This window comes from Trematomus bernacchii, unplaced genomic scaffold, assembly GCF_902827165.1.
Source record: "Trematomus bernacchii unplaced genomic scaffold, fTreBer1.1, whole genome shotgun sequence".
Lineage (NCBI taxonomy): Eukaryota > Metazoa > Chordata > Actinopteri > Perciformes > Nototheniidae > Trematomus > Trematomus bernacchii.
Window position 1 is genome coordinate 156,813 of NW_022987551.1, and position 13,143 is coordinate 169,955.

The window sequence follows — 13,143 nt, forward strand, 5'->3', positions numbered from 1 at the left end:
AAATCAGTCAACGTTGGTCAGTCAATACATCTGTACAAGTGGTGTTACTTAAGTGCCAAAGATTTGTGACCAGAAACTCTACTTTTGGGTTTCTATAACTGAAGAACTGGCGTTACTTGATTACAAAAGTTACATCACAAAAAAGTCAAGTTTAGGTTTACGATAACTGTAGAAGTGGTGTTATTTAAGTACAAAAACTAGCAGACTAACGACATGGCTGTCTGTAATGCCCACAGAGACATGTGATTTGTGACTTTTGGGGTATATCAATTAAATTGTGTTTGATTTGATCGTTTGGTTAAAGAAAACGTAAGAAGTTGCATTACATTAGAACAAAAGTGATGTGAAAAATAAGTCAATGTTTGAGCGAAAAATAACAGCGAAAGTGCAAAAGTTACGTGACAAATAATCAGCGTTCAGATTAAAATACCTACAGACGAAGGTCTGAAAAATACGATAATGTTTTGTTTAGTCAACAACATAATCAGCATATCTTCAGTACCGAAGTTACATTACAAATAAGTCAATGTAAGGGTTAAGATGACTGTAAAGGTAGCGTTAAAACAGTTCAAAAGCTCTGTGAAGATTTGGGTTGGCGAAGAAGAAATGGCATTACTTACGTACGAAGGTTATGTGACAAATGTGAAGTTAGGGTTCGAATAAAAACAGAAACAATGTGAGGGTTAGGGTTAGTCATTATTTGGGTTAAAATGACTGTAGATGTGGCGTTAATATAAGTATGATAGTTACAGTGAAAAAGCCATTTATACATATTTTCAAAGGTGAAGCAATGGATGGGAACAGTCTGCTTCAGACCATGGAGGTGGTATCAAACACTGCAGAGGAAACAAACAAACACTTAGAAAACATTTATTGCGTTGTTGTTGATGTGTGCGAGCCCATCTGTGTCTCTCTTCCCATCGTCCTCTGTAAATACTTATCCTCTCTGTCTCCGTGCTTTCAAGTCTTATCGATGGGGGGAAAAACCGTGTTTATAGATTTGTTTGGTGGCCCACCAACACTGTGTATGCACGAGAGAGACACAAAGAAAAAAGAGGGCTTGCTTTGGGAATGCTGTCTGAAAGCGTTAAAGCGTGCACACATGGTCTTTTCCCTGGGACGCATGTTTGAACATCAAGGTGTCCTCGGCACTTTGAAGGACACTTTCATTGTCTCCACACACGCGAGACCGTGCACACAAATATGTAAAAGATGTTTTTTTTTCAGTCCAAGTCCAACGCGCCGAGGTCACTGAGCCGTGATTAACAGCTTGACGTTATGTGTGAAGAATTCAAAGTCAACACACTGCTCTCCGTCTCCTTCGCTCTCTTCTCTTTGACGTCATTCATTCCCCTTTTTCTGTCTTCATGTCGATTTCTGAATTCTTCTCTGTTTCTCATTCCCCCCCCCCCCCTTTCCCCCCCCCCCCTCAATCTTTTTTAAGCCTCCTGCTGCATTCAACAAGGGTTAGCTCATAGTGAGGCTTAACCTTGGGTGGGTTTTCTTCTTCTTCTCGGTGTGTGTGTGTGTGTGTGTGTGTGTGGGTGTGGTGTGTGTGTGTGTGTGTGGTGTGGGTGGTGTGTGGTGTGTGTGTGTGTGTGTGTGTGTGTGTGTGGGTGTGTGTGCGAGTGTGTGTGTGTGTGTGTGTGTGTGTGTGTGTGTGTGTGTGTGTGTGTGTGTGTGTGTGTGTGTGTGTGCGTGTGTCTGCATGGAGGGAAACGCCTCCTGATTAGTGGTTCAATTGAATCTGTCCGTTCAATGATGAGTCTCAGGGTGAAGTGAAGACATTATGTGGCTTCAGAACGTGAGGGAATGCAATGCCTCCTTCCTTCCTCCCCCCTTTCCTCCCTCCTTCCTCCCCCCTTTCCTCCCTCCTTCCTCCCCCCTTTCCTCCCTCCTTCCTCCCGCTTAAAGCCAAACCAGCAAATGTTAACATGACAGGAATCATTGCCTCATCTCGCATGCTACTACAGAGCAGGAGGGGGAAACTCCACGGGGAGAAGTGATGGTTTTCAGATAAGTCATTTGAGCGCTCCAAAGTGGATTTTTTTTTTTATATGAATCTGTGTTTTTGTTTTGTTTTTGTGCAGCTATTCAGAGCGTGATGTCCAGCGGTGACGCTCTGACGCCGGGGAAGACGGGCGGCGTGGGGTCGGCCATCTTTAACCTCCATGATAACGGCACGCTGGACTACCAGGTACGCATCTGTGCCATGTTGGATTTTGTTTTATGACGATACTTAACTTGGAGATGATCTACATGACAGATAATATTACAGAGTGATAAGGAATATATATTTTATTCCATTCTGTAATCCAGTGCCTCTTAAATGGTTACTTAAGAAAGGGTAGACAACATGTGACATTTCCAATTTAAAGGGGACCTATCATGCAAAATGCACTTTTGTACGTCTTTTCTACATGAATATGTGTCCCCGGTGTTCCAGGGAACTCACCAAGTGTCAGAAAACACAACCCTCTCTATTTTCCTCCATACCCAAATCTCTAAAAAAGGGGCTGCAACGGATCTGATAAAAACTGATCCAGATTTGAACACTGTCCTGACGTCAGGACGGTGGCGCTACGGCTATTGGGCCAACTCCACCAATCAGGAGGAGACAGCCACGGCCATTGCCGTTCGAAAGCGCTGGAGACGCTGTAGTACATATGCCAGGCCAGTAGATGGTGCTGTTCTCACTGAATCAGCCCTTGCTAAAACAGAGCTAGAAAAATGTCAAATTGAGCAAAATGAGGCATGGCTAAAATGCATGATCTGTTTGGTATTTTGAAAAAAAAAAAGTATAAATATGCCTTATATAGGTATGGTCCTACACTATATTATTCAAATATAGCATGATAGGTCCACTTTAAGTCATATGATTTCTTAGTCTTGCCTAAAATGTGTGCTACTAACTAACTCTCTGTACCTTTAAATACTAGATTTCTTTCTATAATAAACTTGCCAAAGAATAGACAAAACGCACAGTAAATAAATAATGTGGTTTTTCCAAACAATTGAATATGGTTTTTTGTCCCTAAATGTGTGCTTTTTTCAAAGGAAACGAAATTAAGGGGAAACAAACAATCCAAAGCAAAAAAGGGTTAAATTATCCGCTCATTTTACCCCAACAAAACCTCCATGAATGAGTCTCTAACCCTTCCTCCCTGACTCTTCTCCTCCAGGTTCAGGTGGCAGGACTCTCCTCTGAGTTCCTGGGTCTCACCATCGAGCTGAAGCCCCGACGGAGGAACAAGCGCTCGGTTCTGTACGACCTGACTCCAGAATACAACCTGACGTCGGGCCGGGCGCAGGGCAGCTGGAGCCGACTGGAGGCCAGGCACATCCACATGCTGCTGCAGAACGAGCTGTTCATCAACGTGGCCACCAAGCACAGCCAGGAGGGGGAGGTCAGGGGTCAGATCAGAGCTCTGCTGTACAGCGGACTGGAGGCGCCTAGACACGGTGAGATCATTATTTGTATTTAAATGCACATCTCCATAACATCAGAGATGGAGAAAGTACACACATCCTTTACTCAAGTAGAAGTACAGATACTCGTGTTTAGGTAAAAGTAGAAGTACTGACTGAACTTCTTTACTCAAGTCAAAGTAAAGAGGGCTTTTGAAATGTACTTCAGTAAAAAGTACCCATAACTAGCAGCTGTTTTAAAGAGTACCTGACCTCCCTTTATATTAATAGAACAATAATGTCATTGTTAGCTAATGAATGTTTCCATGCTGAACAACGGCAACATGACAACGTTTTCATTGGTCCCTCTTCTTTAGAGAAGACCAGGAAATGATGGATACACGGATCGTGTTTCAAATCAATAGGCACGCAATGACTCTAAAGAATAATGATCACGCCACCAAACACACATTCAAACTAAAGTAACCAGCCTGTTTGGAAAATGTGAGAAGTAGAAAGTACAGGTACTTGAGTTCAACATGTAAGAAGTAGAAAGTACAGGTATTTGAGTTCAACATGTAAGAAGTAGAAAGTACAGGTATTTGGGTTCAAAATGTATGAAGTAGAAAGTACAGGTATTTGGGTTCAACATGTAAGAAGTAGAAAGTACAGGTATTTGGTTCAACATGTAAAAAGTAGAAAGTACAGGTATTTGGTTCAAATGTAAGAGTAGAAAGTACAGGTATTTGTGTTCAACATGTAAGAAGTAGAAAGTACAGGTATTTGGTTCAACATGTAAGAAGTAGAAAGTACAGGTATTTGGGTTCAAAATGTAAGAAGTAGAAAGTACAGGTATTTGTGTTCACATGTAGAAGTAGAAAGTACAGGTATTTGTGTTCAACATGTAAGAAGTAGAAAGTACAGGTATTTGTGTTCAACATGTAAGAAGTAGAAAGTACAGGTATTTGTGTTCAACATGTAAGAAGTCAAAGTAAAAAGTCGTTGACCCTCTCCCTCTCTCCTCCCTCTCTCCTCTCAGAGCTCCCCACCCCTCTGGCGGGTCACTTTGTCTCCCCCCCGGTGAGGACGGGGGCTTCGGGCCACGCCTGGGTGTCAGTGGACCGTCAGTGCCACCTTCACTATGAGATCGTGGTGACGGGGCTCAGCCGGACGGACGACCTGTCGCTGAACGCTCACCTGCACGGCCTCGCTGAGATCGGAGAGCTGGACGAGAGCAGCGCCACGCACAAGAGGCTGCTCACCGGATTCTACGGCTCACAGGTACACACGCTTTATATATTGGAATTTAGACAATTTTAACCTATTGTTGTTGTTAAATATTGTATATTGTGCAATTTTTTTTACATAAGTTAAAATGTTTATATAGATATTTAATTGTGTTTCGTTTTGCACATTTTTTTAATAGATATTTAATTTAAGTGTATTTTATTTTGTATGCAGTCTTTTACTTTAACTTCTTCTGATTATATAAGTTATTATTTTATTATATTTTTTATTTCTATTGCACTTTTTTAACTTCTTATATTTGTGAAAATATTTTTATTTTATTGCACATTAAAAACAACTTATTATGTTCATATATTAGATTTATTTAATCTATGAATTGCATATTTTTACCCTAACTTCTTAACTTCATCCAAACAGTTAATAGTATTTTATTTGATATTTAATAACGCCCCCTCCTCTCCTGCAGGCTCAGGGTGTTCTGAAGGACATCAGCGTGGAGCTGCTGCAGCATCTGGACCAGGGCAGCGCCTTCATCCAGGTCAGCACCAAGACCAACCCCCGAGGGGAGATACGAGGACGGGTACGTACACAACACCTCTAAGAAATCACTATTTCACTTGTAGCAGGTGTGAACAAAAGCTTCGGATAGAATATTGGAGGAATAACAAGTATTTGAAGATAATAAAGGCATCCCTAAATTGTCAATATTGGGGACGGTTTGTAAAAGCGTACATCAAGCATGACAGAAACCATTTTACAACCACAGCACATCGTTTGACTTTTACAAGACAACCATTTAACAACCATTACACGACACAAAGGCAGCCGTGTAAGATACAACCGGGAAGGGATTACAGCGTGTTGTGCTCAAACTTTGACCTCTAAATATATGATTCATTACAAACTGAAATATGTACATAACACAGGTAAAGAAAATAAAACTAAAATGCATTCATTAAAAACACTTGTATTTTTTCTTAGTAAGTATAATTTAGCTTTTGCTACCTACACACACACACACACACACACACACACACACACACACACACACCACACACACACACACACACACACACACACACACACACACACACACACACACACACACACACCACATACACTCACTTTAACTGGCAGGTGGGTGGTAGACAGTAAAAGGTTTTATTGGGTTCAGAGGGACAATTACACAAACACACATTTGCAGCTTTGCAGGTGTGGAGGTTAAAGAGTTATTTTACGCTAACTAACAATAACAACAACTCACACACACACACACACCACACACACACACATACACACACACACACACGAGAAGAGTCCAGCTGTTTTAATAGCAAACACATAAACAGCCATCAGCTCCCTGCAGGGACAATTACAAAGTCAGCATGAGAGCAGCCGTTATAAGTCAGGTGTGGCCGACAAAAGCTCCTCACCACCTTTTCTCTTCCCTCCACCTCTCTGTCACATTTCCTCCACCTCTCTGTCACATTTCCTCCACCTCTCTGTCACATTTCTTTCACCTCTCTTTCATTGTTCCTCCACCTCTCTATTATATTGTATTCTTATTAAATGTTGAACTGCCTTGACCGTATTGTTCTTGTATTGTTCTGGTAATGTCGTTTTGTTTTGTAAGCGTACTGTTCAGTGTATCATAGGTCACATTTATAGTCACTGTATATATTATATATTAAAGGTGTTAGCTTGTATTGTCAACATGTTACTGATACTGTCTGTTATGTGTGATTGCACTATCGGGAATGCTTGGAATGACAATAAAGGAATCTAATCTAATATTTCCTCCACCTCTCTTTCATTATCCCCCACCCCTCCATCTCCCTCCCTGTTTTCTCTCCAGGTCCACGTGCAGAATAACTGTGAGTTTGGGACCCGGGGGGAGGTGGAGGACTCTGAGTTTGACGACCTGTTTATGAAAGACCCCGAGGAGCTGAAGAAAGACCCTCACACCTGCTTCTTTGAGAACCAGCACCAGGCCCACGGCTCCCGATGGACCCCAAACTACGACCGGTGCTTCTCCTGCAGCTGCCAGGTAAACACACACAACACATAACTATTTAACTCGAAGCAGATGTTAAAAAAAAATGTTTAGGATAGAATATGGATATTTAGGGGGAATAAAGAAGAATAGAATATAATGGAAGAAGGTCTCAGATATTTTACTTATAGGTTAAAATGTCTAAAAACACTCAGTTACAAGAAAGAAATCTGCATAAGAAATACCTTAAGTACCAAAATATCACCCATTTCAGAATGAAGTACTTTACATGTGTACTTAAGTGCTTTGCTAGATGTAGAAGATAATGGAAAAAGTACTCAGATCTTTTACTTATAGGTAAAAGTAGCAATACTGCAGTCTAAAAACACTCAGGTACAAGAAGAAATCCTGCATAAATAATACCAAAATATAACCTATTTCAGAATGAAGTACTTTACATGTGTACTTAAGTGCTTTGCTACATGTACTTAAATTCCAACACTGCAAAAAGGCAGTAAATAAATGTGTTTGCTAAGGCTCAAAAGACGCTGATGTACAGTATATAAAACGTACAGTGGTTGAAACTTCTAAAAAATAACTATTTAACTTGAAGCAGATGTTAAAAATGTAGTTTATGGTAGAATATGGATATTTTAGGGGGAATAACAAGTATTTAAAGATAATAAAGAAAAATAGAATATCATGGAAGAAGTACTCAGATCTTTTACTTATAGGTAAAAGAAGCAATAGTGCAGTCAAAAAACACTTTAAGTACCAAAATATCACCCATTTTAGAATAAAATACTTTACAAGTGTACTTAAGTGCTTTGGTACATGTACTTAAATTCCAACACTGCAAAAAAGCAGTAAATAAATGTGTTTGTTAAGGCTAAAAAGACACTTAAGGCTAACAAGACGCTTAAGGCTGAAAAGACACTGATGTTTATAAAACATTGTTTTGCACGCTTCATCTATAACCATGCCGGTTTAAAAGTGAAAATGTTGCACGACAGTTGAAAGACAGGCTTTATCTGGATAAACTGAGCACATATAGGGAAGCTAAATACTTACTTTCTGACCTGAAAACACTTAAAGTTACTTATTAACAGCTTTGAGCTTGGATCAAAACCTCACATTTCTAAGATTAACGAAAATGTTGATCCTGTTTATCGTTCTCCACCAATCAGGAATGTCCAACCTCTGAAGTTCGTGAATTTCCACGTAGTAAAAAGGATCTGGTCCCCGTGCTAGTTCTGGTGTTGGGTTTAATTGATCAGGATGCATATATTTTGGCACTAAATCCAAACGCATTACAAGAGAAGTTTGGAAGAATCGTTTAAACCCCTCGGTTACGTCTGAATATAGTTTGTCATCTTACGTCGCACATTGAACCGACTCCTCGTGCTTTCTTCCTGTAGAAGCGAACTGTAATCTGTGACCCCGTCATCTGCCTGGTGCTGACCTGCTCCAAAACCCTCCAGCCCGAGGACCAGTGCTGCCCAATCTGTGACGGTGAGAAGAAGACATTAGAAACCTTTGAAATATCAAGCTTGTAGTCCTTGAGATGCTTCGAGTTGCTCGGTGTGAGCCAGATGTTGAAAGCTAATTCTTCCATTTCTTCTTCTTCCTGTTCAGAGAGCAAAGAGCCCGGAGACATGAAGGGTCCTGAGACGGTGGAGGAGCATCCTGAGGGTAGGTCTACCTCTCCCATTCTTTTTTCATTTTCCTCTGAAGACCTTTCCTCTTGTACTGCGTCTTCTCTTTCTCCATGTCTGGACTGTTTTACACGTGTTCAATGCCTGGAAATAAATACATATAGTTTTAAAGGTCCCATGTCATGGCCATTTCCACTGATCATAATTCCATTGTTGAGGTCTACTAGAATAGATTTATATTGTTCAATGTTCCAAACTCACATTGGTTTCTCATACAGCATCTCTGTATAGTATGTGTATTCACTCTCTGTCCTACACGGCTTGTTGGAGCTCCTGCCCCCCCCTCCCTGTGAGCCCACTGTGCTCTGATTGGTCAGCTCGCCCACTCTGTTCTGATGAGTCCATCACCGTTACAGCGGAACATCAGTGTTTATGTGTTACAATGGCGTTTGTTAGCAACCAGAGAATGACACCAGTAATGACAAACAGATGAGGTGCTGAGGGGGCTGCCCCCCCATCTGCGAGGCTCCACTAGCACCCGACACCCCCCCCCCCCCAGCGCGTCACAGTTTCGCCGCTGAGAGAGTGTGTGTGTGTGTGTGAGGAGCTCCACGGATTGGTCCATTTGGGTATGGGCACGTCACTGTACCCAGGAAGGAAAAGAGACATGTCCAACGAGGCGTTCAGGGGCAGCATAGACAGGTCTTTCTGTGTTAGAGTTTTACTCGCTACAGGGTGTACTCTGAGGGTTTGTGACTTTTGTTTACATGCAGAGAAACCTTCATAACACAAGGGGACGGGTCATAACCGGAAAAGCATGACATGGGACCTTTAATCTCATAAACATTTCGTTTAAACCATATATTTTCCGCATGTGGCTCCAATGCTCCATGTGTGATTTATCTTTTTAGTGCTAAAAAGAAAAGGATTGCACGAGTTTCAAGTCAGAAATAAAATAGATCTTTCCAATGATTGCATTTCAATACCTCCAACGTTTAATATATAATAAATGCAGACCAATGCATTTCTCTCTTAAGTTCAAACTAAAGGCATTTTCTTCATTTTCTTTCTGACTGTAACCGTTTTTCCCGCTCTTTCTGTCAGGTTGCTACTTTGAAGGAGACCAGAAGATGCACGCTCCAGGAACAACATGGCATCCCTTCGTGCCGCCCTTTGGATATATTAAATGTGCCGTGTGCACTTGCAAGGTAAATACACACGAACACACACACACTCACATCTGGAGGGATTTGACTTTCCAGGAACCCTTAATGCATCGTTGATCTTTTACAAGGCTGCAAAGACGCGTCCATCAACACAAGGACATCATGTTTTTAGACCAGAAGAAAGTGGGCTTGGGACTGTTTCTGTGTATAAGAATGAAATGAAAAAAGTAAATATATATATATGCAAGAAGTTAGAGGGAAAAGTCCAATAAAAAGATAAAAATTCATTAAAGGATAAATATTCATATAAATATAAGAAAATAAATTAAAATGTCAAATAAATCTAATAAAAAGTGTTATATTTAAACATAAATAAGTATATTACTACATTATCCAATGAAAAGTTTAAATACAATGAAACTGAAATATTTATATACACAAGACGTTCAAGAAAAAGTCCAGTAAAATTATTTAAAAAAAAAAAAAATAATATAAACATAAGAAATTAAATTAAAATGTCCAATAAAAAATGTTATTAAATATAATACAATTTTTTGTATTTAAACATAATAAGTTAAAGTAAAATGTCCAATGAAAAGATTAAATCATATGAAACAGAAATATTTATAAACAGAAGACGTTCAAGAAAAAATGTAATTAAATTAAAATGTCCAATAAAATAAAAATATAACACGTATATTACAATGTTTTGCGATGTCTGCATTTCTCAAGTATACTATTGGGTTAATACTTAATAATGTTGAAAAAGCAATAAACCAGCTTCAGTATGTCATGATCAAATGTTGCTAGCCCGTTGCTAATGCTACGTTTCCACGCTCCCCCCTCAGGGCTCTTCTGGAGAGGTGCACTGTGAGAAGGTGACGTGTCCGGTGCTCAGCTGCTCCCACCCTGTGAGGAGGAACCCCTCGGACTGCTGTAAGGAGTGTCCTGAGGAGGAGAGCACCCCCCCAGGAGGAGAGGGGCTGGAGCACAGCGACATGATGCAGGCCGACGGACCCCGGCACTGCAAGTTCGGGAAGAGCTTCTACCAGAACAGCGACAACTGGCACCCCTGGGTGCCTCTGGTGGGGGAGATGAAGTGCATCAACTGCTGGTGTGACGTGAGTACAAGTCAAAGTCAACTTTAATGTCAAGCTTTCAGTTGTGTGTACGGACAGAGAGACCGAAATACCCTTTCCCACAATCCAGAGGAATACAAAATACAATATGTATAGAAATATGCATATACTGTACATATATATACACAATCAACAGACACATGTGTACATATTAAGACGTAAATAAAAGTAAGTACTGAGGCTGATGGGAAATGACTATTAAATACCACTTGTAAATATTATAGGTAAAGTTGTGAGAATGAAGACATTGCATTTCACTGACCCTCCTCTCCTCTGTTGCTGTCCTCAGCACGGAGTGACTAAGTGTCAGAGGAAGCAGTGTCCCGCTCTGAGCTGCACCAACTTCAGCCGCAAGGAGGGGGTCTGCTGTCCTGAGTGCCTGGGTGAGCATCACACACGCACACACACACACACACACACACACACACACACACACACAACACACACACCCACACACACACACACACACACACACACACACACCACACACACACACACACACACACACATACACACATACACACACAACACACATACACCCACACACACACACACACACACACACACCACATACACACACACACATACACACACACACACACACACACAACACACACACACACACACACACTAAACGTCTAAAACAACTACACCTATGTTATTTTTAGAAAGATGTGTAGCTACATTATCCAAATGTTTCCATATGTTCAATCCTAGAGATATCTATTTTATCTCCTTTAAGTATCACACGTACACACACACACACACACACACACAACGCAACATACCACACACGCACATACAACACATACACACACACCGCACACAACACACACAACACACACACACACACACACACACACACATACACACCACACACCCACACATGCACACACACACACACGACAACACTACACACACACACAGCACACACACATTCACACACACATCACACACACACACACACACACACACACACACACGACACACACCCTACACCACACACACACACATCACACACACACACACACACACACACACCACACACACACACACACACACACACACATTTACGCATTAAAACGTCCAAAATGTTTCAAATATTGAAATGTAGAGAAATCTGTTTAATCTCCTTTAAGTATGATGTCATCATGTTTTTCATAACATAAACCCTTGTGGCAGAAAAGGACATAATGTTTGTTTAAAAAGTCGTGTTTGAGAGCTAACCTGCTTTATTTAATCTGCATAAACATCTCCGTCTTGTGTCCTAAATATATATTTCTTGTTGTTCTTCACAGACTCCAAAGAGGAAGAAGTCCTGATGACAAAAGCTCCGGACAAAAGGCGAAACTGGAGACACTGAATCTGTGAGGAGACTCCAAAACAACTCCTATCCATTTAAAACCCATCCCATCAATCCCACTGATGGACCTGAACCCAGAACTGCACACTGGGACCCCCCCCCCCCCACCCCTCACCCACCCTGTTATCAGCTTCAGGATTGTAACGAACAGAAAATAGCAGAGATAATAATATTAAAAAAGACTCTTTAAATGAAGATGAAGCTACGAAGAGGAGCAACCAGACTTTACACACCTTTCCTGCCTTGCATTTTTGCTCAGTTTTTTTTAATCAAAGGACAAATACACAGAAGTGAAACCCAGCTGGGTTTTTTCGGGGGTCTAACTTCGGTCGGATTGTGTATTTCATCGACAGGGCTTCTCTTCGAAGTTCAGCCATAAAGCCTCTCACTGGAGAGAGAGGATACGTGTTGCTTAAATATGTGTGTGTGTGTGTGTGTGTGTGTGTGTGTGTGTGTGTGTGTGTGTGTGTGTGTGTGTGTGTGTGTGTGTGTGTGTGTGTGTGTGTGTGTGTGTGTGTGTGTGTGTGTGTGTGTGTGTGTGTGTGTGTGTGTGTGTTTTGTTTGCCAGTAAAGAAAAAGACTAACCAAAGACAGAGAAATACAGAAAAAGTCCTCGATGGCAAAACAGGGTAAATCTACGGAAGCCCTGAGAGGCCATACAGTAAAAAAAAGTCAGATTTTAATTGTTTATCATTTTAAGTTTCTTATATTTTCTGGTTTTGTTGTAAAAGATAGAATGTTTTGCCAGGTGAAAAAATATATATAATTTAGTTAAAGCAAGCTAAAAGTTATTCTCTTGGTGTGTGTTGCTGTAATACTCATGTTGACCACACGAGGCACCCTTACCCCTTATTCTAAATACCACTAATATGGATTAAAATACACTTTTTAATGACAGAAAAAGTAATGACAGTAATGGTAACTGCTTACTCACACTATATATAGCGTGTATTTACAGTAGAGAAATTAAAACACACCTTAAAAAAGAAACCGTAATTGATGCTTTTTAAACATGCTAGTACAGTGGTATCTTAGAAAAAGCATCCTAACAAATAAATAAATAATTAGCAACTAAATTAAACCCTTTTTCACCTGGCAAAAACACATTTCACCTTTTTTACCAATTAAGGAATTTAGCTAAATTGTCTCAGCAACAACGTGCCCTTATAAG

At 40.6% G+C, this 13,143-nt stretch overlaps 1 protein-coding gene across 1 annotated transcript in view; it reads left to right on the plus strand.

Moving 5' to 3' along the window:
* The window catches only part of chrd (chordin), a 28,669-nt gene extending 16,210 nt beyond the window's left edge, over window positions 1-12,459 (plus strand). Inside the window, exons 11-21 of the mRNA XM_034123779.1 lie at window positions 2,091-2,197; window positions 3,183-3,462; window positions 4,448-4,689; window positions 5,123-5,236; window positions 6,512-6,703; window positions 8,068-8,161; window positions 8,285-8,341; window positions 9,409-9,512; window positions 10,319-10,591; window positions 10,899-10,992; window positions 11,908-12,459. Coding sequence (XP_033979670.1) covers window positions 2,091-2,197; window positions 3,183-3,462; window positions 4,448-4,689; window positions 5,123-5,236; window positions 6,512-6,703; window positions 8,068-8,161; window positions 8,285-8,341; window positions 9,409-9,512; window positions 10,319-10,591; window positions 10,899-10,992; window positions 11,908-11,972 — 1,622 coding nt within the window. The 3' untranslated portion in view covers window positions 11,973-12,459. The remainder of the gene's footprint in view (window positions 1-2,090; window positions 2,198-3,182; window positions 3,463-4,447; window positions 4,690-5,122; window positions 5,237-6,511; window positions 6,704-8,067; window positions 8,162-8,284; window positions 8,342-9,408; window positions 9,513-10,318; window positions 10,592-10,898; window positions 10,993-11,907) is intronic.
* Window positions 12,460-13,143: the final 684 nt, after the last annotated feature.